This window comes from Apteryx rowi, unplaced genomic scaffold, assembly GCF_003343035.1.
Source record: "Apteryx rowi isolate R43461 unplaced genomic scaffold, aptRow1 scaffold_678, whole genome shotgun sequence".
NCBI classification, from domain to species: Eukaryota; Metazoa; Chordata; class Aves; order Apterygiformes; family Apterygidae; genus Apteryx; species Apteryx rowi.
Window position 1 is genome coordinate 132,974 of NW_020450958.1, and position 23,141 is coordinate 156,114.

The 23,141-nt window shown below is 47.4% G+C and overlaps 1 protein-coding gene across 8 annotated transcripts; it reads right to left on the reverse strand.

Moving 5' to 3' along the window:
* Positions 1–362: 362 nt before the first annotated feature.
* Positions 363–22,019, reverse strand: CLEC3B (C-type lectin domain family 3 member B). 8 transcript variants are annotated; one of them, XM_026085838.1, is made up of 8 exons: positions 19,952–22,019; positions 19,163–19,316; positions 18,795–19,036; positions 16,662–16,805; positions 14,834–15,010; positions 11,153–11,439; positions 3,709–3,807; positions 363–2,388 (listed from the first exon to the last, which is right to left on the reverse strand). In XM_026085838.1, exons 6-8 carry the CDS (start codon positions 11,256–11,258, stop codon positions 1,988–1,990), a joined length of 606 nt encoding a protein of 201 aa, XP_025941623.1. In that variant the 5' UTR covers positions 11,259–11,439; positions 14,834–15,010; positions 16,662–16,805; positions 18,795–19,036; positions 19,163–19,316; positions 19,952–22,019; the 3' UTR covers positions 363–1,987. The 8 variants fall into 8 exon arrangements, with proteins under 8 accessions (XP_025941623.1, XP_025941622.1, XP_025941620.1 ...); XM_026085837.1 differs by lacking the exon at positions 19,163–19,316; XM_026085835.1 differs by having other exon boundaries at positions 18,795–19,316.
* Between the last annotated feature and the right edge of the window lie 1,122 nt (positions 22,020–23,141).

A 23,141-nucleotide genomic window follows, 5' to 3' on the forward strand; every position in this document is an offset into this window, starting at 1 on the left:
AGCCGCCATGCTTGGCTGCCACTACCAAACACAAGATGAGACTTCTCAGGGCCAGGAAGGGCCTGTCTGCTGGGCAGGCTCCTATTTTAGAGTGAAATTTCCCAGCAGCAAGGGGGAAGGAAAACTTATTTTTCTATGCAAGGGTTCCCTGCCTGTCTCTCTCTCATGTGACATGTGAATGCGATGATAATACGAGGGAAAATCCTGTAAACAGTATCACAGAGTGGGACACTCTTGCTTTCTGCTTTTCCCCTCTGCCTCTGTGGTCTCTGATCCTCTGGCAGATCCCTGGCACTGCTCTGAAGAAAATATAAGGAGCGGGAGAAGAAAGCAGTCCAGTCAAATTGACTCAACTTTATTCTTTCAGCAAGCTATATATATATTTATTTTATAGTCATTTGAACAGTGGAGAGTTTGGCAATAATGACAGCCTCAGAAGTATGCACCGTGTGTGTGTTTCGATTCCTCCAACTTGGCTCTCCCACTCGGCATTTTGAAAGAGACATAATCRCGCTGGTTTTAAACCAAGCGGCACATTGAAATACTTCTCCCGTGGGCTGCCCAAGAGCACGTGTTACATCCTGACACCCTCCACCTGACAGCATGAGGGACATATATAACCTACACTGGATGGGTTATTATCAAGCACTGACATTCAAAGAACCACAGATGTGTTTTGGCCAACAGTAAGCAAATCAACATTAACAAAGCCTCATTAAGCTGTCAGAGTGGCCTGCAACTTGGTTTTTTTTCCCATCATTGCTGTTCAGTTAAATTTTTTTGCGTTAACCCTTTTCTCAGCAAATACATACTGAGGCCAGATCTTCAGTGGGGCATGACTTTATCAGCCCAAACATAACTCGGAGGAATTATTTCAGCTGAGGACTGGGCCTTGACCAACAAGGACTGGCGCATTTCAGCTGAGTTTCTATCACTAAAACAGATCATATGATTCCTAAAGTGGCTAAAATCAGTTTTCTTGGGATTTGTTTTCAATAGACAGCTGTCTTCTCTATGACAGCCCTTTCCATAATTGCCTTAAATTTCTGCTATTTACCTAATACTTTCATCTTCTATTTCCAAGAATATATTTGACTAAGCTGTAAAAGAATCACAGCTTCCTCCCCGATGCTGGAGCATAAATAAAGCTTCTGGTGGGATTTTTGAAAGATCTGGCAGTGGGGGTAGCTCTCTCACTGAAATCAGGGGAACATTTGCCACTGACTGATGAGAAATGAACCAACAAAATGGCAAGTGCTTCTGAAAAGTACACCCTTCTCAGCAAATCAGCTCGTGACTCTTATTTGCTAATTCAGTCATACACGTAGCTGGACTAGTCTGACCACCTATTGAGCTGTATGGTACTCAGCCAGTAAGCCCAATTATGTCTCTCACCATAAAGCAGAAGTAACTATCCCTACTCTTTGAGACAGGACCTCGATCAGGAGGATGAAGGGAGTGGATCTGGGCGCTGTGAGTGACTAAAGTGCGGCTCTGTGCTCCTTGTCCCCAGCTCCCACGGACTGCTGTCAAGGTTTATGAGGAAGCAAAACAGGAGAAGAAAGCACAAACTAGCTTTGCTGGTCTTCCAACAAAATTCAGCAAGAACGGAAAGGAAATTGCAGAGCGGCCACTCCAGACAGCCAAACCGGCTGGTCTGCAAGGCTGGAACGTTGCACTGGTTCTTTGCTGAAACAATCAAGCCATCCTAATAAATTTCCCGTGTAAAAAAATATATCTATATATCATGCCTTAGTAAGAACAGTGCAGCTGATAACAGAGCTGGATGTAGCCGCGTGCAATGCAGCTCAGGTCTAACTCTCTCTAATCTGTTACCAAGCCACGACAACTTTCTTTGCAAGGAGTGACTCTATGTGAACACGTGTGTGCGCGCGCGTGTGTGTGTATATGTACACATACATATACCTGTAGCTTTATAATCCTGTTGCCAAATGCGATAACCTCGTCGGCAGGAGGAGCCCTGGTATTACACGATCATGAACTGGCAGACGTAGGGCAGCTGGTCTTTGCACCTCTTGTCAAACCACTTGCCAATTGCGGCCCCCGACAAGGCCGCGCAGTTTTCCGACTTGCCGCCATCAGGCTGGGTGGTGATTTCAGTCTCCCAGTTCTTGTAGCGGATGCTGGTGCCCGTCATGTCGACCCACTTGCCCTCGGCCGCCAGGTCGTTGAGGCCGAGCCAGATCTCTGACTCTGAGCCGATGCTTTTCCGCATGTAGTCGTAGAGCGCATCGTTTTCGTCCCCGTTTTGGGGGGTGCTGAGGGTGCCGCCCTGAGAGATGCAGTTTTCACTGGCCTCGTGGTACGTCTTGGTCTCAGTAAATGCAAGAAAGCATTTTAGGTGGATTTTGGTGCCTTTCAGACAAACTAAGAAATTACCACACAAACAAAACAAAAAGAAAAAGAATCTGTTTTAAAAACCTCACACAGCAGTTAAATTACAAGGTTCATTTTTCCTTGCTTATAGCAATTCATAATGCCATTTCCAACAGTATGAGCATCCCTAGGGGCCCTCTCTCTCCTCGGCTGGGTAAGCCACATGGTATGGCTGTAGGGATATGCCCTCCTTATTGGCAAATAGGAAAAATGGACCACCGGGGTGTCCATGTCACTGTCCTGTGCTCTTGTGTTCCCAGAGCAAAGCCACAATGTGGTTCTCATTCCCCTTTCCCTGACTTCTCTATTTTCCAGCTGCTGTTAAACTTTCTCAGACAAATTCCTTTGGAGGCAAGATATTTTATCGTCTCTGCTGGGTGTTGAAGAATTTTGGAAAAAGTGTACAAATCTAATTCAGTCATCTTAATTATGCACACATGAAAAATGTCTTTTTCATAGGGTTTGATTGGAAATGTTGTGCTTGCATAGCTTGAGGTCTTCAGAGGAAATTTCTACTTTCATCTGATTTTATTGTTAAGAATAGCAATTTTTTTTTAAGCTTTAAACCCCAAGAGCTCAGGGTACTCCATCCAAACAATCACTAATTAGAGCCATGTGTTAATTTCCAAACCAGTTAAATCTCAAGGAATGTGAGCTTGGATCTAAAGCCTTAACTGTGCTTGTGTTTCTCTTCTTTTAGAGAGAAAGTGCTCCTTAACCTGCGTTTCTAATGCATCCCTATTTCATGTTCTGCAGACCCCTCACCTAGGGCTCCACACAGAGCAGCCATGGAGCGTGTCTAGGAGATGACCATCTTGGGACCATCCTCATATTGCACAAAGCACAGTGGGATTGACTTTCAGTGAATTTCCCTGGGCAATACTGCAATATATATAACAGGTCAGGCAACCTAACCCATTTMGCTGGGTTTCAGGCAAAAGCAGGTAGCAAAGAGTACATTTGACTGAGGTACGCAACAATCAGTACACACAATCTGTCCCTCTGATTCATGAAGGAAAATTAACATCTGGCTTAGTGTCATAGAAATATCAGTAGTTGTACAAATGAGAAGCTCTAGCACATGAGGAATGGGGACATATGCTGCACAGCTCCTGACATTAACTGCCAGAGGAGCTTCATCTGTCTGGAAGCTTTGCACGAGACCCCTCTTTGCTTTGCTCTCTCAGCTCACTCCCCCCATGGAGTCCTTGTCGGATGTCTCTTGTCAAAACATGCAGAGCAGTTGTAACCACTTTAAAGGTAGCTCCTCTCTCAAAGCAAAACCCACGCCTTTGTCAGCAAGCCCTTTACCTGTCTGAAGTGCTTGCTTTTCCTTCAGTAACGCAACCTCCTGGGAGATGTTGTCGATCATGGCCTTCAGGTCTTCAATCATTTTGATGCTCACGCCATCTGTTGGAAAAACCACGGGATGAACATAAACATCACCCACCTCCCCGAGGGAGGCAGCTGAAGCTATTCCTGGCATCAAAACTCCTGTCTCTCTGAGAAAATACACACAGAAAAGGATCCGTCCAGTCTATGCCCAGCCCCCAACACATCCATCAGAGTAAGTGTTGGCTCTCCAGGCTGGTCGCACCACATTCACGTTCCCAGTTTGGGTTTTGGGGTGCACACCCCACACCAAGCTGGGGGTGGGGGCTGGCACATGGGCCCATTGAGGTGCAGGGTCCTCCCTGGAGCCCATGGCTAGGGCTTGCGCCCGGGGCAGTGGTATGCTGGGTTCATGTCTTCAAAAAGCAGGAGCTTGCAGTTTGATGCCGCCCTCCTGAGCAGGGGTCCAGCCACATATAGGTGCTTTATGGAGAATTTTAAGCTGCTGATGATGAATAGGATTTTTTTTTTTAATTGCTGAAAACTGCAGAGTTGGCTGTAGCCTATCACTAAAGTTTGAGTTTTGTTAGGTTTTTTGCCTCTGGCATTGCTAGTAGGAGAACAGAGAGGTCACAGAGCTACTTTCTTTTAAAAAAAGCTACTTGTTCTTAACATACAGTAAGTCAAAGACTTTGGAAAGAGGTTTCTTCTAGGAAGTACAGACCCAAACCTTCCTTGCAAGGAGGAAACATGGGGAAGGGATGACTGCATACCAGAACCAGTACATTAAGGACGATGCCACCCCCCAACATCACTTTTCATTTTCACTCATTTTCTCTCATTTTCCTCTCCTTTACTTTGTTTGCATCTCAGGTGGACAGCAAAGCATCACACGTGACCTGCTGAGTGTAGGGTCTGCATGCAGGGAGAGACCATGGCAGTCCTCGCACTGTGGGCTCAGGGTGAAGGACACAGCTGCTTTCATGGTGTATGAGTTAATACTCAGGATGTTTCCAGCAGACCAAACTGACATCAGGTGGGGAGAGCACAYGGTGACAGCAGCATTGCCCCAACAGGCACAGCCACAGCTGCTGTAAATTAGCTTTGCACTGGCAAGACCTATTCCAAAACTCTTCTCAGAAGCATAGTGATGGGATCAGAAATATAGGGTTGCCTGTGGTTTCTCTAGATCAGAAATGCAGGGGAGCCAAGCACAGCACCGCTTTCCTCACGCCCTCCTTTGGAAAGCAGTGAACACAGCAGAAGACATTTCCCTGTATCTGGGTCCTTAACCAGCAGGCTCACGAACTTTCCTCTCCTGCAACCCCAGCCTTGGACACTTTTCTCTGATATGAAGCGGCAGGAAAAAATTTCTCTCTTTACTAAGATTTTTCTAGCAGTCCTTGGCAGTGATGGAGTCTCTCGCCCTATGTCTTTTCTTCCCTCCCCCAGGAATTTCACCACTCCTCTTTCACACCTTATCATTCTGGTACAAAATTCCCTTTTTATCTGTACCATGTGATGCTGCAGCCCAAAAGATAAACTGAGCCTGTTGCAAGTGTTTTAGGAAAAGACTATATATACCCAACTGGGGATTGTCGCTGGTCAACAGCAGTGCTGTGCTGCCCATGGTAGGTCCAGCAACACAAGGAGCCGTGACTTGCTAAAAGCTAAGGTCAGCCCCACAGAGGGCTTTAAATGTTGGGGGCAAAACTTCAAACTGGGCATTGCTTTCAACAGGGAGTCAAGAGAGAGAGCTGAGTACCTGGTTCATGTCCTCCTGCTGACCCATGCAGACATGGTTTGCCTCTGCTGGAAGTTTTTCAGGGCTGGGAGGATTTTTTCTGCAGAGATAGCTGTTGCTGCAGTAAATCTTCAAGGTCATGAACCTGTGTGTCACTGTGGCTGTGTCTTGTGTTTGAGTGCAGATGAGACCGCCTAGCTACAATTAGAGTATCATACAGCCCTTAGCATCTTTTGGGAGTGGGAGCCATCGTTTTCGTACTTGCTAAGTTTTTCTCACTGTATCTAAGCCAAAAGCCTGGCCCTCCTCTATAGTTAGCTGTGAGTAGCAAACAGCTCTCGCAGGTGATTCAGTGGAGACACCTGCCTGGTGGGAGAAAGCACCCACAGTGACTTCCCCTCACTCGGCACCACAGCTGTGGGCTTAAAAGGAGGTGCCAAGAGCCTGGGCCTCAGTCCTCCCCTTCCCGCTGTGCTTGGTGAGCACACCAGGACCCAGGCGCCCTGTGGTGCCCTGCCAACTCCCTCGCTGCACCATTTCCATCCCTGGGCCTACAGGCCAGGTACCAAGCCTGACTCAGGGGCCACTGGTTGGGATAACGGGTGCTTTGGCTGAACAGGGAGAGGAGGCTGCACCTGTGAAAATGAGCACTGACARCTCTGCATTATAACTCATAGGTGTTAACCAGAAGATATCACTAGTAATGTAATGGAAGAAAACAGTCAAATTTTGGCAGAGAGAGCCAGAGAGAGCACTGAAAGACGCTGGTTTCACTTTGAGGGAGACGTGTTGCAGTTGAGCTTACTGCAATGGGAGGAGGGCTTCCCACCAGGAGGTGACATTTGCCATGAAGGGGATGCAGAGCCAGCAGTGCCTGGGGACAGAGTCAGGCCATTATGTCACTGATTTTCTGGCTGGTGGCTCCCTGGAGATGCAGGTGCTTTCATACATTATTCAGCAGCAGAAGTGCTCATCTGGATCATCTGCTCTGGCATCCTCTACCACACGGGCCACAGGAAGTACCCCAGCACGTCCTGTGCCGAGGCCAATGTGGTCCTCCTGACGGGAAAGATGCCGCTCCAGAGAAAAGGCTTCAAGGTTGGACAGCTTGCCTGCTTGCTTTGCAAACTGTCCCAGCAACCAGCTCCTTGGAAGAAGTGGTAGTCTTTTCGGGGCAATCAAAGCCCCCAGTCTTTGGTAAGCTTGGGTAAAGTGGGGACCACCTTCTTGTTGATGGGGACAAAGTGGAAACTCCCCAGCATTTCCTTCAAGATTTCCTATGGCTGTTTTCATCCATGTAGGTGATGCAGCCCTTAGCAGGGATAGGAGCAGACAGGTCTGTTCAGTGTGTCTTCAGCGCCCTTGTGCTGCTGGCTGAAACTATCTTCTGTGTCACTGAACATGCTGTCATAATCTGCAGCTTAGCACAACTGCAGCTCCTCTAACCAGCTATTAATCAGTACTCTAATTTCTTCTATGTAAGAACAAAAGAACCATTATGCCTTGGACGTGATGGGAAATTTGACATTAAGGAATTTGCATTCACTACACTGGCCCTGCTGCTCCTCGGGTGATATTCCTTTACCTAGCTTGACATCTGGTGGTTCTCATGGGGTGAAAGAAAATGGGACAATTTTCATGTGAAAGCAGTAGGACAGATTTCCTTGAAGATCAAGGAGATGGTGTGCTGAGTTACTAAGTGAGAGAAGCGCAAACAGCTTGGAAACTCAACAAAACCAAGAACCAAGAAGATTATAGTGTGTCATGAATACGAAAGGAAAAAACACATCAGGAGGAGGGTATTCAGCTGCTTTAATCATTGCTCAATTAACTTTAATGGGTTCAGTCAACACTGAGGCACTAGTGATCATTTTGGTGCCTTTGATGAAACCATTTTGTGGGGAAACAACTAATTAATTCAATAGTTTTTCCATGTAAGCCTGTCCTGCAATGGAATGAATGTCTTTTAGGTTTAAATAGTATCCAAAGGCCATAGAAAGATGCTGTTAATGAATCTTGCTGGAGCAGCTTCTTACATTGTTCCTGCTGGACGGACAGGGAGATTCCTGTGCTAGAGGATACCTGTGAGCTGGTATCATCAGGGATGTCCTTGATAGCTGCCTAAGTGCCCAGTCCCTTTTTCCATCCCTTTTCCCATCTTGCTTCCAAGTCCTTAGCCACAAGATGTTCCTGCAGCAGTGAGCTCCACCAGTCACTTTGGTGTCACCTGGAGAAACATGGTTCCTCTGCTTTCTTATCACAATCCCCAAACTTCAAAATGACAAGTGAGATTTGATTTAAGTAAGTAATGTGATGAAATCCACGACAATTGTGATAAAAGCTCACATATGTCATATTGAAAGTTGCACAAAACACAACAGGTCTAAGTATTCCTTTCAAAGTCTGATCTGAAGCAGATGACATGCTAATTTGTGATACAGTTCGGGACTGCCTTAATGATATGAACAACCCTCTGTCAGGGTGCTGTTAAGTGCTCAGTAGGGTTTGCAGAACTGAGCCCCTACCATTTGACTCACATCCAAGTAGCAGATAAATCACATTCCCTAGAACAATGAAATGATGTATTTTTATAAAAAGAGTTAATTTTTCTGGTAACTCCTTTTCAGTGGTTGATATGCTCTTCAACTAAAAAATAAGTACCACAACTACGTCAACAAACATTGACTTTTCTATTTTTTTGCCAGAAATTTCTGTCTGTGTGCTGCTATTTCCTCAAGGCTCATCTCCTTAAGCCTACGATCAAGGCTATTACAGCTTGGTTTTGCTTCTGTTGAAGTCAGTGGGGGGGTTGCCAATCTTGCCCATGGGAGTTGGAGCAAATCCTGGGAGAAGCAAAGTTAAGTACTAGCAGAAACAAGATGAAGAAGGGACTCACAAAAGGAGATGGGTCACAATGTTCTGTTAGTTATGAAAGCTTCAGAAATAATGTATTTGATGCCTGCAAATGGGAGTTCTCTCCAGTTTTTCCATGTTCTAATTATATACTAAATAATAAATGATTCCTTCTGTATGTTATTTTGATCATTTAATTATCTTTATTTGATATTTGTGTCTGCATTGCTTAGTTTTGACTGGACAGGTAGTCATCTGATTTGTTCCTGTCTGAACAGGTTTCTGTTCCTCAGCGGGGTGAACAGAGCTCTGGCTTGTAATATCTCTCATCAAACCTCACCTGCCATTAGCATTTCTTTAAATATTAGGTATTTCCATAAATGTTCCAGCCAGAAAAGACATTTCCTATTCCAGTCTATTCCCTGGATCGGAGAAGGAGCCTGAACACACCTATGATTATTTTATATCACTTTTGAGGCATTTTTTGAAATCTCCTCCTTACCTAAAGGAGTACCAAGGAGGACCTGGCTGTGTCTGCAGTGTTATGGCAGGAGAGATAGGTAGACCCCAGAGAGTGTACATGGCCACGGAGCAGGCCATGGGGGCTGGAAATTCAGGCCTGAGCTTCGAGAGCCTCTTGGTACATCTGTGCTGTAGACTCTCATGCTCTTGCTGTCACCTTCAAATAAGTAATCTCCCTCTTGGGGAATATTAACGCATTAGCCTGGCACCACCACAGTGGGAAAAGTAACAAGATTTTTCTCAAGGTCCCAGAGAGCAGGCAGGCAGGGCTGGGGCCCCCCAAGTGTGTGTGTCCTGTGTCCCACACTGTTGCCTGATGCTGCTCCGCCTCGCCCTTCCTGGCCATGAGAGCTGCACGTCTCTGGGCTGCGGGAAGCTTGTCGCCTGCCCTGCAGCAAATGCACTTTCAGGGAGGCTGTGCTAAATTGCAGTCTGGAAAAACCACTGGGGAGCAATTTGGGGCAGGGGAGAACAACAGGCAAAATGAACTTATGATTTCAGCATTTTCCAAATGCTATGTTTTGGCTTTTTCATTTCGAAACACTGCTTTTGTTCTGAAACAGATCCCAATACAAGCAGTAATTACATCACCTTAAAAAAATAAAAGAAAAAAAAAGAAAAAAAAAAGAAAAGAAAGAGAGAACCAAAACAGCTTGGCTTAAGGCACCATTTTCTATTCTAACATTTGTGGTTTGGCTTCGCAGCAAAGCCATCAGATGAAACGCCCCAGCCCTGCAGTGGCCCTGGTGGCCTGGTCGCCCCCATCCCACTGCCTGGTGGCCAGCGCCCCAGCCAGAGGCGGGGGCGTTGGGCAGCCCCTGCGTGTGGACATGGCTTGGGGCTGGGGACAAAGAGGAGCCTCGTGCTCGCCTGCCCCTTTCCCCATGCCCCGTACACTACCAAACTTCAAAAAAGTTACCCAAGAAATGGCTGCTCAGGGAAAGTTTGCAGTAAAGGCAGGGCATCTAAAACATCATGGTGGCAGAATGCAGCCTGCCAAAAAAAGGCCAAGGGTTTAAACACCCCCCCGCCCCCAGGAAATTGAAGTTTCCTTTGGAAAAAAACCCTAAAGCACCCCCAAAGCTTGCAGTAAAAATCTCCATCGACTGTTTCATATGGCTTGATTTTCAGAAGAAAAATTGAAGGCAAGAAGCCCCATTCTAAAAAATGTATTTAAAGCGAAAGCCAAATTGCCTGGCAAAAAGGTGCTTTTTTTCTGCCACTCCCTTGAGAAGCCCCATTATCACCATTCGGTTACAAGCAGAAATTTTGGTGAGATAGATAGAGAGAGAAACAAGATTTCTCTAAGAAACATATTTCTCTCTCCCGGTACAATTAAGTGCAGTGCACATATGTACTCTATACCAGCCTAAGTCTGAAAATAGATACAAAACAAATGTGGAATGAGCAAATATGTAGTAATTTCGCAGAAAGATCTGATTGGAGAAAACGGAGAAATTTCTCAAAGACAAGATCTGACAAAAATAGCCAATGGGAGAGTGTACAGAAGAAGCCTGGTCAAGTGAATTTCTCAAGTGTTTCTTTTTCTTTCAAGTTTGTTCCAAACTGCAAAGCACACACTAGAAGGAATCCAAACTCACGCAGTTATGATCAAATACATCGACCAAAGAGCATCACAAATTTACAGGCAGCAGTGCAAATCTCTTACTTCCCAGAGCTGTCCTTAATTTATTTGTACTGTGTGAGAGGGAGAAAGAAAGCATTGGACAGGAGGAAAAAACAAGAAGAAAACCAAAAAAACACTGAGGACCTGGGGCACCTTCTTGTGTGCATTGTACTGTAGTAAGCCTGAGTAGACAGATCTCTTGTACAGCTTAAAATATACTTGGGGCAAATGTTTCAAAACTAAGATAATACTATATATTGCTCCTTTTGGCTGCCTACTCTTGCCTCCAAATCTACAATAGCTGCCTGTCATCTGCCGCTTGTTTTCTTCTGAAAAATGAATGAGTAGAAGCAGGGGTCAGAGGAGCAGAGATTTCAGTAGAGGCAGGTCTGGGGACAAGCGTGGCGATGGCAAGTGAGATGCGCTGCCCTCCGAAACTTGGGGTGAACGGTCCCACCCAATTTAGACAAGGCAATAACCTGTCAGAAACATTTCAATGCCTTTGCTGCTTTACAGAAGGACAACACAAGCATTCCTATGGGGGGGTGGGGGGGAAAAAAGCTGCTTTGTTAGATTTTAAGTGCTTTTCAAAAAAAGTTTCATTACAGCACTCTTAAGCGTATGGATGAGGGCACTAGCCCCATCCCCCGGCGGCCGGCCGCGCCGAGGCTCCTTACCTTTCTTGGAGGTGGCTGGCTTCTGCCGGACTTTGCCGTTCTGCTGGCTGGAGACGTGGGCGAGGGACAGGAGGCAGAGGAGCAGGCAGGCTCCCCGGAGCTCCATGCCGCTGCCGAGGCGAGTGGCGTGGCTCACTGCCCCTGGCCGTCCTGCTTCTCCTCCGCTTTAATCAAAACCGCCYGGCCTCGGAGCCTCCCGCTGCGCACGCCAGGCACAGCCTCCCGGCCTCCAACGGAGCTCGAATGACTCCAGCCAATGCTGGAAACGGCCTGGCCAGCTTTTATTTCTTAGCACATAAAAAAAAAAAAAAGCACAAACTTGCTGAAGGGCGACTAACCTAAACAGAGAGGAAGGCTAGGAACACAGCCAGGCTAATTTCCTATGGATTTTGGTAAAATGCCATGGGGGGAGGGGGGGGGAGAGGGAGGTTGATCGTGTGTCCCGCTGATACTAGTGAAAACTTGGGGGTGCAGGAAGGGAATTTGGGAGGCAACGGGGATGTGGAGCCCAGCTGGCGTGGGAGTCCGGTGCGGCCCTGTGCCTCTCGYGGGCTGCGGGAGAGGGGAGCGCCGCGGCCCCCAACGCTTCGGCCACTGCTGGGGCAAAGAAGAGCAGCACTGCCCCGCGCGAGGACCCCGGCTGCCAAGGGACACAAAGCCGGGCTGCCGGGAGTCCGTGGGAAAGACGCCATGTGCCACCTAAGAGCCATAGACCTTCCGGAGAAGCTGCTTTTCTTCTCCACCTTGTGCTGATCCCAGCTGTTTTGGGCACCACCGCGGCGGAGGAAGCAGGGTCCCCCCGAGCCCTGAGCCCCAATTGCCGGTTCTGGGCAGTTCCAGCAGAAACCGCTTGCTTTATGGTGGGTCCCACCCTAGAGGGTGCCCCCTGCCAGCCCACGTGGTCGCTTCACCTGCAGCTTTCAGCTAGTGAAGGGCACCAAACCACACAGCATCTCTGGTTTCTGAGGGTCGCAGGGCAGGCTACAGGGTGGGGATAATTCTATTGCTTGCCTGGGAGCCTGAGGTACAGCCTGGGTGAACGGTTTGGGAACAGTGTGCTGTTGGGGAATGGTTTTTAATGACAGTTTTGCAACACGTTCAGTGACTCTTCCTGCTTTTTCCAGCTAGACCTAAAGCCAGGGAAAAGTTCTGCTCTCTTTTAGAAAGAGCATCTGGATTTATGGTTCAGCGTTAATTCCTGCGCCGCCTCATCTGTCCACGCGCGGAGCCAGCCTGAGGTTGCTGACTTCACTTGAGCCGAGACTGAACCATGCAAGCGCCTCCTCTCCAAGATGCATTTGCAGCCCGGCGCCTCGTTTGCGTGCCCAGGTGAAACCAGGACACTCGGCCGTCTCCATTCAACCCACCCAGCCGGGAACAGGCCCAAGCCCYCAGCTGCAAGAGGAGCTTATTCGAAACGTAATTCACTTCCACACTTTTCATTTTCAAAACCACTTTTAGTTCTTCAGGTTGGGACATTAAACAATAGCTCTGGAGTTTTTAATCAAAATTGAAGGCTACTCATTAAGGTATGATGATATTGCAGGTAGGAACCCGGAGACAGAGGCTGAGGGAGCAGGTTGCTCTTTAACCCTTCCCACTGCCCGAGTTAGGTGCTGGAAATGTTACAGCTCTGCCTCACACCGCCAGGCAGCAGGAAGGGGCGATCTTGACCCCCAGCCTCTACATCTGCGTCTTTGTCTGAAAAGTGATCTGAAAAACAGGTGCATTGCCGCAGAAACACGCTGTGAGATCAACGCCCTGTGAAACGCTTTGTGGAGGAACAAGCAATGCGTTTCTGGAACATGGGTGCCAACTTGGCCCAGGTCCTGCTGCAGTGGTACCAAGGCAGCCTAGGCAAAAGCAGGGGTGGAAAGAGCCCGGAGGATGCTTCTCCTCCCGCGGCAGAGGGAAGGCTAATGCAAGCAGGGAGGCTGCCGCATCCCTGCACCCAGCGCACTACATCTGCCTGGCACGGGACAGCTTTCTTCCCGAGGACTGTGTCGTTCATGACAGCAGTGAGCCTGTCGCTTTGGCTTGGCTTGGGTTGGTTTTGGCATGTGTGAATTCTTCACACAAAGCTGTGGCACCGTGAGCTGGCCATAGCTTTAGCTTTCAAAAGCCCAGGCTTATCTGTGGAGACACTGCTCATTTTCTTCTTAGAGATGCCACAGCTGGCTACCAAAGAGAGGGCAACTGCCTCTGTTACTGCCTTTACTGCTCTCTGTTTTCCTCCTCCTCTATCCCTTCAGAGTCAAAATTTAAACGTGCTCTTTGCACCTAGAAAGCCTGGCATGCAGCAGGGTAGGTAAGCCAAAGTGTCTCAAGGTTTTTAAAAGCACTGAGACACTTAATAAGGCTTGGTGGCTTTGAAAAATCCTCTTGATGCTTCATGTTCACTGCAACAGAGTCCAGCTATGTATGTGGGGGGTCTTCCCTGGGGCCACCTGAGTGATTGGATGACCAAATGTGCTTTGAAATTTGAGTCTCAATTCGGTTGAGATCAAGTGTTTAGGCTTCTAGAGCTGTAACAGGTGAGGGGTATGAGCTTAGCTTGGGATGGCTGAAACGCTTCCCACAAAAGCTGCTTTTCCCCTCGTCCCTCCTGCAGGTTCCCAGCCTGACTTCAGAGCAGTTCAGCCTCTCGAGGAGCAGCCCAGCAGCCTAAACCAAAATCACCACAAAGGTATGTGGTGCTGCAGCTGCAGCACAAGCAGGGGAGTCTCTTCTGCYGTAGGAGCGGCAATCTTTGAGCAAGGGGAGGAAATTCGTGCAGAGAGGAGAGAGGGAGGCCAGGCATTTGGGAGAGCAAACCCCTCCAGACATCAGTGATTGCCCTTAAATCCTTTCTGAAAAATTAAGGAAAGATGCCACCCAACACAATGTGAGCCCCTGGAATTTTACGGGCATAAAAAGTCTGAGCTAAACAGGGTTGCATCTAGAAAAAGAGCTGCTATTGATTTAGTTTGGCTATAATTGTGTCACACTGCTGAGCTCTTTTGGTGAATAGGGAAAACCCTGGCCTTATATCCTACCTGAATGTAGTTCAGTTGCAGCCCAGACTTTTGAAGCCGAGGAAGAATGGCTTTGCTTTTCATTCCTCTATACCACACACACACACAGTCCCACACAGATTTAARCAAAAGAATAAATATTTCTTGGGATTTACTATCCTCCCTCTTGGACCACCCCAAAATAAGATGGAGCCCAAGAGATCCCAGACACCTACGCACATGCATACACGTTCCCTTCTCTCAATATTTGAGCAGCATCTACTAATCCAAAGTACTTCTGGTCAGCTCAGCACCTCCTGGTTTTCCTTGGCTCCAGATTTGCTCGCTTGTCTTTTCTTTGATTAATGTTCTGCCCCACCGGGGAAAAACTGAAATTCTCTCTTTGCTGCTGTATGTAAAATTAATTAGATGACTCTAATGAGGAGTCAGCTGACACTGCTCCTAACCACAGGGTTTCTGGGTGGCGGGGACCAGCTGGAACGTTGTGTTTCCGCACTGCCTGGACCGATGTCTCAGTTGGCAGAAGATCCTCAGCACCTCTCCCAGCATGGGCCTACTGCAGTGATCCTGCCTGGCTGAGACGAGCTGTTCCTGCAGTTGGCACAGGCAAGGCTTTTCCGCCTAGAGCTGTCTGGGGACTGCGTTCCCAGGGCCTTGCTTCGCTTACCTTGCTCTGTGGCTCCCCGGTGTCGCTGGCTAGTGTGCTCGCTGCGCTAGGCACCGTCCTCCTCTGCTTGAGAGCTGGTGCTTCGGGCTGAGGAAGCTTGTGGTTTCCACGAGGAGGTGTCTACYCTTGCCGCAGGTGCCACGTGGTGACCAGCCACCCAGAGGTGTGAACCGCAGCCTGGGGAGACATGACAGGAGCGAGAGGGCTTTACTGCGGCCCCGTTCAGGGCACATGGTCCCCGCGCAGAAGCACCAGCCTGGGCATCAGCAGGGTCTCTCCTGCCAGCCTGCGGGTCCTGTGCTGGGTTTGTCTCAGGTGGGACTTTCCACCTTCTGTAAGCACCAAATGCCAGAGTTTTAGTCTTGGGGAAAAAAAGAAAAAGAAGAAAGAGGCTTAAAAAGCTTGGGTCTGATTGTAACACTTATTTGAAAGGGGGCTTTGCCACAATTCTGTCTTAAATAGACTGAAAAAAAGAAATCCTTGACATCCTAATAGCTCATAAACACACGCAAACTCACCCAACAGGACCACGCTGCCGTGCTGCTGTAATGCCCCAGGCCTGCGTCCAGAACTGGGACATTTATGGGGAAGTGCTGTGTGAAAAACTACAAGGCCCTTGCCCACACCACAGCACTCCCTGTCTGGGCTTCTACTGAGACCGGAGGCTGTAGTTCAAGCTAAATAACCTGAATATCGGTGGTCTTTTGTAAGTTGGTTCTTTGGCCAGATATAATGCTTTTGAGCTCTTGATGATTCATACTTATTATGCAAGCAAGGCATAGGAGGATAGAGGGGTAAGGTAATCCTTACCTCTGGGGTAAAAGTAATCCTTTTTATTAGATGAACTAATATAATTGGAAAAAATAGGTGAGGTTTTGGGCACACAAACCCTTCCTTTCAGCATTGAAATAGAAGCAACAAACTTCCGAGCTAAAAAACAACAGCTGAGAGTTTCATTAGATGTTTATAGCCCTTCTGAGAAAACAGGCAGTGGCTACTCGCAGAATAGGAGAGGCACCAAAAAGGGGATGGAGAGGAGGTATTACCTCATAGGGAAGGAAAGAGACAGTTAATTTATGGAGGGATTAACGAGAGGGAGGAAGAGTATAATATGCCAAGAAACCAGTTTGTGCCCATGTTTATTTAAACCTGTGGAATYATGAATTTTACTTCCCTTGTTTCATGCCCAGTCTCCTGGTTAGACAGACCACAACTCACGTTAGCTGAGATGAAAGAGTGCTAAAAGAAAATATACTTAGGCAAACTGTCCCAGGGCTGCAGGGAAGAATGAACAGTGAGCTGGAGGTGAAGGGAAGCAGTCAGAAAAGTTTACGTGGCTTTGGGAAACCCGAGAAATAGGCCGTGATGCTGAATTTGGAAGGATTTCAGTTAGCAAAACAAAACAGTGGCTGGAATAAGACCATGAAAGGAAGCTGGATCCTTCTGGCAATGATGCAGACCTGTGATTTCGTGCCCAGCTAGGCAAGGAAATGGGCAGCAAGATCAGAGACTGTTTTGAATCAGCTCCTAGGAAATCAACTCCTAGCAGGTATTGCCAAGCCAAGAAATGAGAGAGTGCCTCTGCACAATGGCTGGAAAGTAGAAGGGTGGACTAGATAGCAGTATTTGTGTGGTTATTATCAAGATGGGCAGTTACCAGCCTTGGCTTTTCAAGGCTAAGTTCAAAGGCAGCCCGGGGCAATGCCAAACCGCGTTTGCTCTTTACAGGCAGGGGAACGTGGGCGGGAAGCGAGGCTGTAGCCCCTCTCCTCTGGGAAGGCGCCTGTCCCTGCTGCTGGTGCTGGCGCTATGAATTCAAAGGGGAGACCTGAAAGTGTCTGTAGACATTGTCTGTGCAGCTCCGTGGCTTGACCCACCGCAGGGGCAGCACGTGGCGCTTTGGACTTCTGCTGCTTGACTGTGTCCGCTCTGCGGAGGGAGGCTTTGCATCTCAGCAGCATCACGGTAACTTCTAAGAGGAATAGAAGAGAAACAGTGGTGGAGAGTAAAAAGCACGCTACAAGGAAGCAGGGATAACAGGCGAAAATATCTGATATTAGCCACTGCCTGAATTTGTGCTGGCACCCCTCCTGATTTCCACCAGCATAAACAACATCAGAACAGGTTAAAATGGAAAGAGCTGAATCTATGGATCATTGTTTTTGAGATCAATCAAGATGGAATGTGATAACAGTTGAGGAAATAGGTGACTTTCATGAGGACAACGATAGGGAAAACGAAGGAGCCAGCATTTTGCCAAAACGTTATACCCAGCGCCAACACTAGGAAACGGGCTCTGAACCTAGGGAGGGACCTTCCCATTGCATCTCGCAGCAAGCACAGCCGCTTCCCTATCCCATGGCCCTCCAGAGGCCACAGGACAGAAGGATCTGTCAAAGGAGATCCCTGGGCCTTAAACTGGATCCAGTTTAAGCCTAATGTGGAGAGCTTGAGTTCAAGTGCTAGCAGCCTCTCAAAATCCTCCCATTTCCAAAAGGAGCTGTACTGAAGGACTCACCCTCCCTTCTGTGTGGACCATCCAGACTCCTGTGGGCTAGGGGTAAATCTGTCTTCCTTCACTGCTTTTCTATAATGTGCCTGCCATCCATGTCCTCCTAAAAGTCTAACCAGCCAGTGGAAAACTAGTCAAACGTCTAATACTAAAACTCTGGAGAAATTCCTAATTGTGTAGGTTCGCTGAGCAGTTTAGCCAGGCTGCAAGAAACCGTCTCGGCATTAGTGGAAGTAAAGTTATTGTTGAAATAAAAGTCAGTATTTTAGCACTGGCAAGCAGACAGCAGTGCTACCAGTTCATGATCTTATTGCAAATCTTTCTCATATTTGAGTGATTGTTTTCCTTTCATATAGCTGTGGTTGCTGAATTAAGGGATTGCAAGAGAATTTCAACATAAGCCTTACAAATTTCTTAATTTGTTTGAGTTTAGAGAAAAGCTTGCATGATCAGACAGCAGGAAGAAAGCAACCTTTTACTACCCTCCCAGTGCATAGCATACTCTTGAAAAACTTCATGAGATTAAAGCTGATCTCTCTCTACGAGCAATGAAGAGAAGCAGAACTTAAATCATGACTTTTGAACCCATAAGGTTGCCAAGCATGGCGATATCAAAACTTAGCATTTGCCAAAACGCTGTGAGAAAACGTTTAGTGAGAGAAGTCCTTTGGAAGGGAGGGCCTGCCCCGCTCGGGGGTTTGAGTACACCCAGCTCCCATGCACAACTGGTGCATCTCCGGAAAAGTTGGTCCCTGCCATGTCAGCTGGGTGGAAGAGGGTCTCTGTATCTCACAAAATGGCTGGGATTTCATTTTCTTTTTCCTCTCCCAAGGTACTAGCTGAGGTGTGTCAGTAACTGTGAACTTTTGAGTCTAAATCAAGGAGATCAAATCTGATCTACAAATGGTGTGACATGGAAACTCTGGGGTGCCTGTATTGCTGATCTTATCCTAGTCTTGAGAACAGGATGACAGTAGAAATGTTTAGAGCTCTTAGGATAACCTTGGCCTTATTAAAGTGTTCCAGTGGATGAAATTGTGCTTAAAAGCATCACTGGAGAGTCATTAACAGCAGCCCAGTTGAGAGCCTAGCACTGTTTTGCAGTGGCAGAAAAAAAAAAGTCCTTGTTAATGGATAGCTAGAAACATGGCTAATTAATTAAAAAAAAMCAAACAAACCAAAACACAGAAGCACTACAGTCTATCTGTGAGAAGATGGGTACCTAACAAAGTGCCCTGCCTTCCTAGTTTGGCTTTTTTTCTGTTTGCAAGTCCCTGAAACCATCAAGGGCTGCTGATGCCTTGAAAACTAGGCATCTGTGACTTAGATCCCTAATTTGTGGGCTGACAGATTTAAACTTGGGTACTGTCATCTGAAAACACTGGCCATTATACTAACCTAGAAGGAATACTAATTTCTGCTTTTTCATGGGTTATGAGCTCCAATTACCTCACTCCCTGGAGCCAGGCATGCCCCGAAGGATGAGCGTGGTGTAATGCTGCTGGCTGGAGACAGTGACATCCCGCGGGGACTGCGGTCTGGGCTCTAGCCTGCGGGAGCGCGAAGCTCACACAACTGCTGCTTCGCTGGTGCTGCTGCTGTGTCTAGAGTTGCATTTGGCTGTTTCCTTGTAGACTGCAGCCAGTCGGTGCTGGTAATGGCCACTTCTGTGCCATGTCAGGGCTGTGGGCCTGAGTAGCAAAAGAGGCTCCCGTTGACCTTCTTCTCTTTAAAGCATTATGCCTGGTCTTGGCTGGAAATACTAATCATTGCGTCGCATGCCTCTAGCAGCCATTCTCTGCAGACACCTTGCTTACCTTCATTTGCATTTTTAGACACACTTAGCCATTCTCTGGAGCACAACTATGGCAAGCAAAACAGCGGGCATACATGACCTGAGGCACAGCTCCCATCATCTTAACTTATGGCTGAGGAGGCTCAGCAGTAGACCTGATTCACAGTTGTTAGGTCCTATAGGCAACAGAGCTCCGTAAGTACGAGAAGTAAACCCATATGCCATCTGGTTTTGGGATTTCCATGGGGTTATGCCTAGCCATAGCCCTGGATTTCACTCATTTCTGACTTGGTCATTGTGAAGAGGCTTTGGTTTAGAAAGCGAGCAGCAGAAAATCCCCATTTACTTCAGTAAACAAAAAGTATTCAGTGTGTGAAGTCAGGCCTGTGAACGAGCACCCTTCTGCCTGGGAGTCCTGGGGATTAAAAGCGCATTCCTGAAACCAGCACCAGGCACCTGCCTCCCTTACAGCACTGTGGGGAGCGAGGCCCAGGGAAACCTGTCTCGGCTAGGCACAGCAAGCAGAAGTATCCACACCTTGCCTTAGCGGGAGTAGCTGGCTACAGCGGCAGGGAGTGCAAACAGGCAGGACCCTACTAGGAGATGAGGTTTGGGAGCAGGGGGGAATAGCACAGAGGCTGACAACTGAAGAGTTTCAGCTCCGCTTCCAGGCCTGCTCTTGTACTTTGCTCAATGAACATTTTACAAAAAGGCCCTGGGGTAAGGACCAGAGCTCTCTCCTCCCAAGTCTAACCAGTCACAGAGTCGCACTGACTTTTCTCCCCCCCTCTGGGGCCCAGTGGTTGCTTACCACATGCAAAGTAAACCAGCATCATGGCAGGGCTTGGAGAATATCCCACTGCTGAGAAAAGTGGTGGTGTCTGCTGAAATTTAACAGAAAGAGGCAGCCCTAAATGGAAGTGTAAGTCCCAGTTAATTCCTACTTATATTACTACAGAGAAAATGCAGAAACCCTGTAAAATATTGTCTATGTCAAATTAAGATGCTGAGTCCCTCAAAAAAAAAGACTTGCACACTCAAATCGCCACAAGTCCCCAAGGAGCCACAGAAGAGAGCCCTAGCTCCTACAAACTTGGTTGCAGAACAGCTGTGCTGAAGCAAAATTTTTAAGGCCTAAATGTGGGTGGCATGGACCCTCTCTTTTCTCCCTTGCCTCAAATCCCCAGCCAGAACAAGCCCCCCTCTCCTTCCCAAACTAAACCATTACAATGTTGAATGGCTACTGAAGCTGCAAAATGCCAGCTGATCAGGCCCCCAAGCTTGGTGAGTGTCACCATCAGTGCAAACACAGATCTGGAGGCACGTGAAAGCAAACCACAGATCCAAGGACCTACTACACAGCCCTCTTCTACTTCAAGGAAGCTGTACTTGTCAAACAGACCTTAGGCTGTGATACACAGGGGAAAAAAAAATGGGTAAATTGCAACTGCGTCTTCCTGGGCAACACAAGTCAAAGCCCAGCAGGAGCTGCTGGACTTCTCAGCTCTAATACACAGCTTTCAGCCACTTGACACTCCCAGCAGAAGCAATTAAAAACTTCTGGGACAAACATCRAGCTATCCTGTTCCACAGATGTTTCCGCTTAGTTCTGCTGGACTCGAGTCAATGAAAACGTGGCAATATCTGCACAGCAACACATGGAACTTTCCACCAGCCCAAATGGGAACAGGAGCAGTCTTGGTTGAAGCCTCTATTAAAAATCTCTAACTGCTATTTTTGTTTGGGGGTGGAAGGGAGGGGTTAAACAGAGCTAAGAAAATAGAAGTGGGCAGCATAATCCTTAAAATGCCTGAGAACCACAGTCTCAAAGATTTCTTGGCAGATGTATCAGCTGGGATAGCTGTAGGCCCTTTTCCCCCTATCAGAGCTTTGTTTATCCATTTGGGATACGAGTTGGTAGCAGCACATCTCCAGGGGCTGCTGAGACCAATTGGAAGCTGTGTAATGCTTTTGGCTAGACTCATTATTTATGGTCTCAGGGGTAGAAACAGCCCCAGTCGGAATGGGGGTCAGCCTCCATCCCACTGCTTTTCGCTGCCATTAAATGGGAGGTGGGGGAGCGTGTGGAAGGAATAGGACCTTTAAGAGGTCCTTTAAGTCCCCCAATTCATTCTGTGCCTGCTTACAAACCCTACAGAAGCACAGGTGGGAGGACATTGATGGCAAAAGGGGGCACTGCCAACATTTGCAACATGGTGATTCACACTGACAGCTTTCCTGCTGATTGAGGAAGCTTTCAGTCCCCAGTATTTTGTGACTGGGGCGACCATTTTTGTATGCACAGCTGCTCCCCAGGCTTCCCTGTGCTGAAAGCAGAGACAGAGGCTCAGGTACCAACAGTTTGCTTTTTAGGTACCTGAGCACGTGGCCTAGATCCCAGATGGGCCGAATATTTTCCTTCCCTAGTAAGAAGCATAGAGGGAATGGATGTACATTCACCTCCTCAGGGACATCAGTTAATGCCTTTGAAAACAGGGTGAGGTTTTTCCCCCAGCTCTCATAATTATATATATATATGTTTTTTTTTAACTTAAAAGGAGAGGGGACATGAAACCTGTTAACAATAGAGCCACCACTATCATCAGTACCTTACAAAACGTTCAGAGATCCTTCATTCAGCTGGAAGGCTATGCAGAAACACACTGATTATTAACATGTTACAATATTCACCCGGGAAATAACTCTGGGTAGCCTTTTTGTACCTGTAATGGTGTGCTCCTTTTCCTCCCTAATGTCCTCTCTCCCCCTCAACCTGATCTCCCTGTAAACAGCATGTATGTAGGGGCTAGCTGAGCATGTGGCAACTAAGGCCCATCTAGCATGCAAATATGACTATGAGTCAATCATTTCCCCCCCATAAATAGGGGGCGGCCCAGAGCCCATTGAGCTCTCCTGCACAGCAGTGGGCTGCACTGCAGAACCTCCTCTTGAGCAGGGACACCTCTCAAGGTCACTCCTCAAGGCTGAGAGATTCCTTACCCGCAGCAGATCCTCGGTAGGTGATTAATAGCATGCTGAACTTCTGTGAACTTCGCGAAACTTTGCTGAGTTATATCTCTGACTAATTGCGCACACAATCCCTTAGACATAAACCGTTGACCAAGTCTGGGACTGGGATTGGATCCAGCCGCACCTAGGCTCCTCTCTGAAGGAGTTTAGAAAGCAAGGGGGTACAGTCTGAACCTCGTGACTCAACAGGAGGGTCCCCTTCGCACATACTCCTTTAGCCATGAACCGTTGACCAAGTCTGGGACTAAGACTGGATCCAGCTGCACCTAGGCTCCTCTCCGAAGGAGTTTAGAAAGCAAGGGGGTCCTTTCTGTACCTTGTGACTCAATGGAAGGGTCTCCGTTGCACGTGCATCTGACCCTGTCCTTCATGCAGTAAATAACTGAGCGAACCTTGCCAATGGAACCTCGTTAAATCATTCTTATTTATGACTGAACTTTGTTAAGTCGCTGTCTTACTGCAATAAACATAGTGCTGCTTCCCTCTTATGAATGAAGTGCATTACTCCTTCGCGACAGCACTTAACCACAAATCTACAATAAAACAGGCAACAGCTATTCAGAGAACAGCTGTGGCTTAAGACCAGTCCATTTAGATTAACCATTTTCTGGAACATTAAACAATACATGATGAAACAAAAAAACTGCTTATGATAAATCTGAGGTACAATAAATGTTTTTTTCTTCCTTCAGCTTTCATTCTTTCTACACTCCTATAAGTAGCTTTGCACGGCAAGGAACAGACCACAGCTACTGTAAGACTCTGTTAAGTTAGTCTTTGCCCCAAGTAAAATAACTGTGTAGCAGGGTTTAAAGATGATTATTCATATTCATTGTCACTTCTTGCCTGTATTACTACAGACCACTACCATATCCTACATAACCCGTTATTTAAAATACTGAAAAAAATCCCTTTGAAACAGACATCGTATCCCAATTTTATGGATTGATTTTTATTTTATTTTTTTTTAA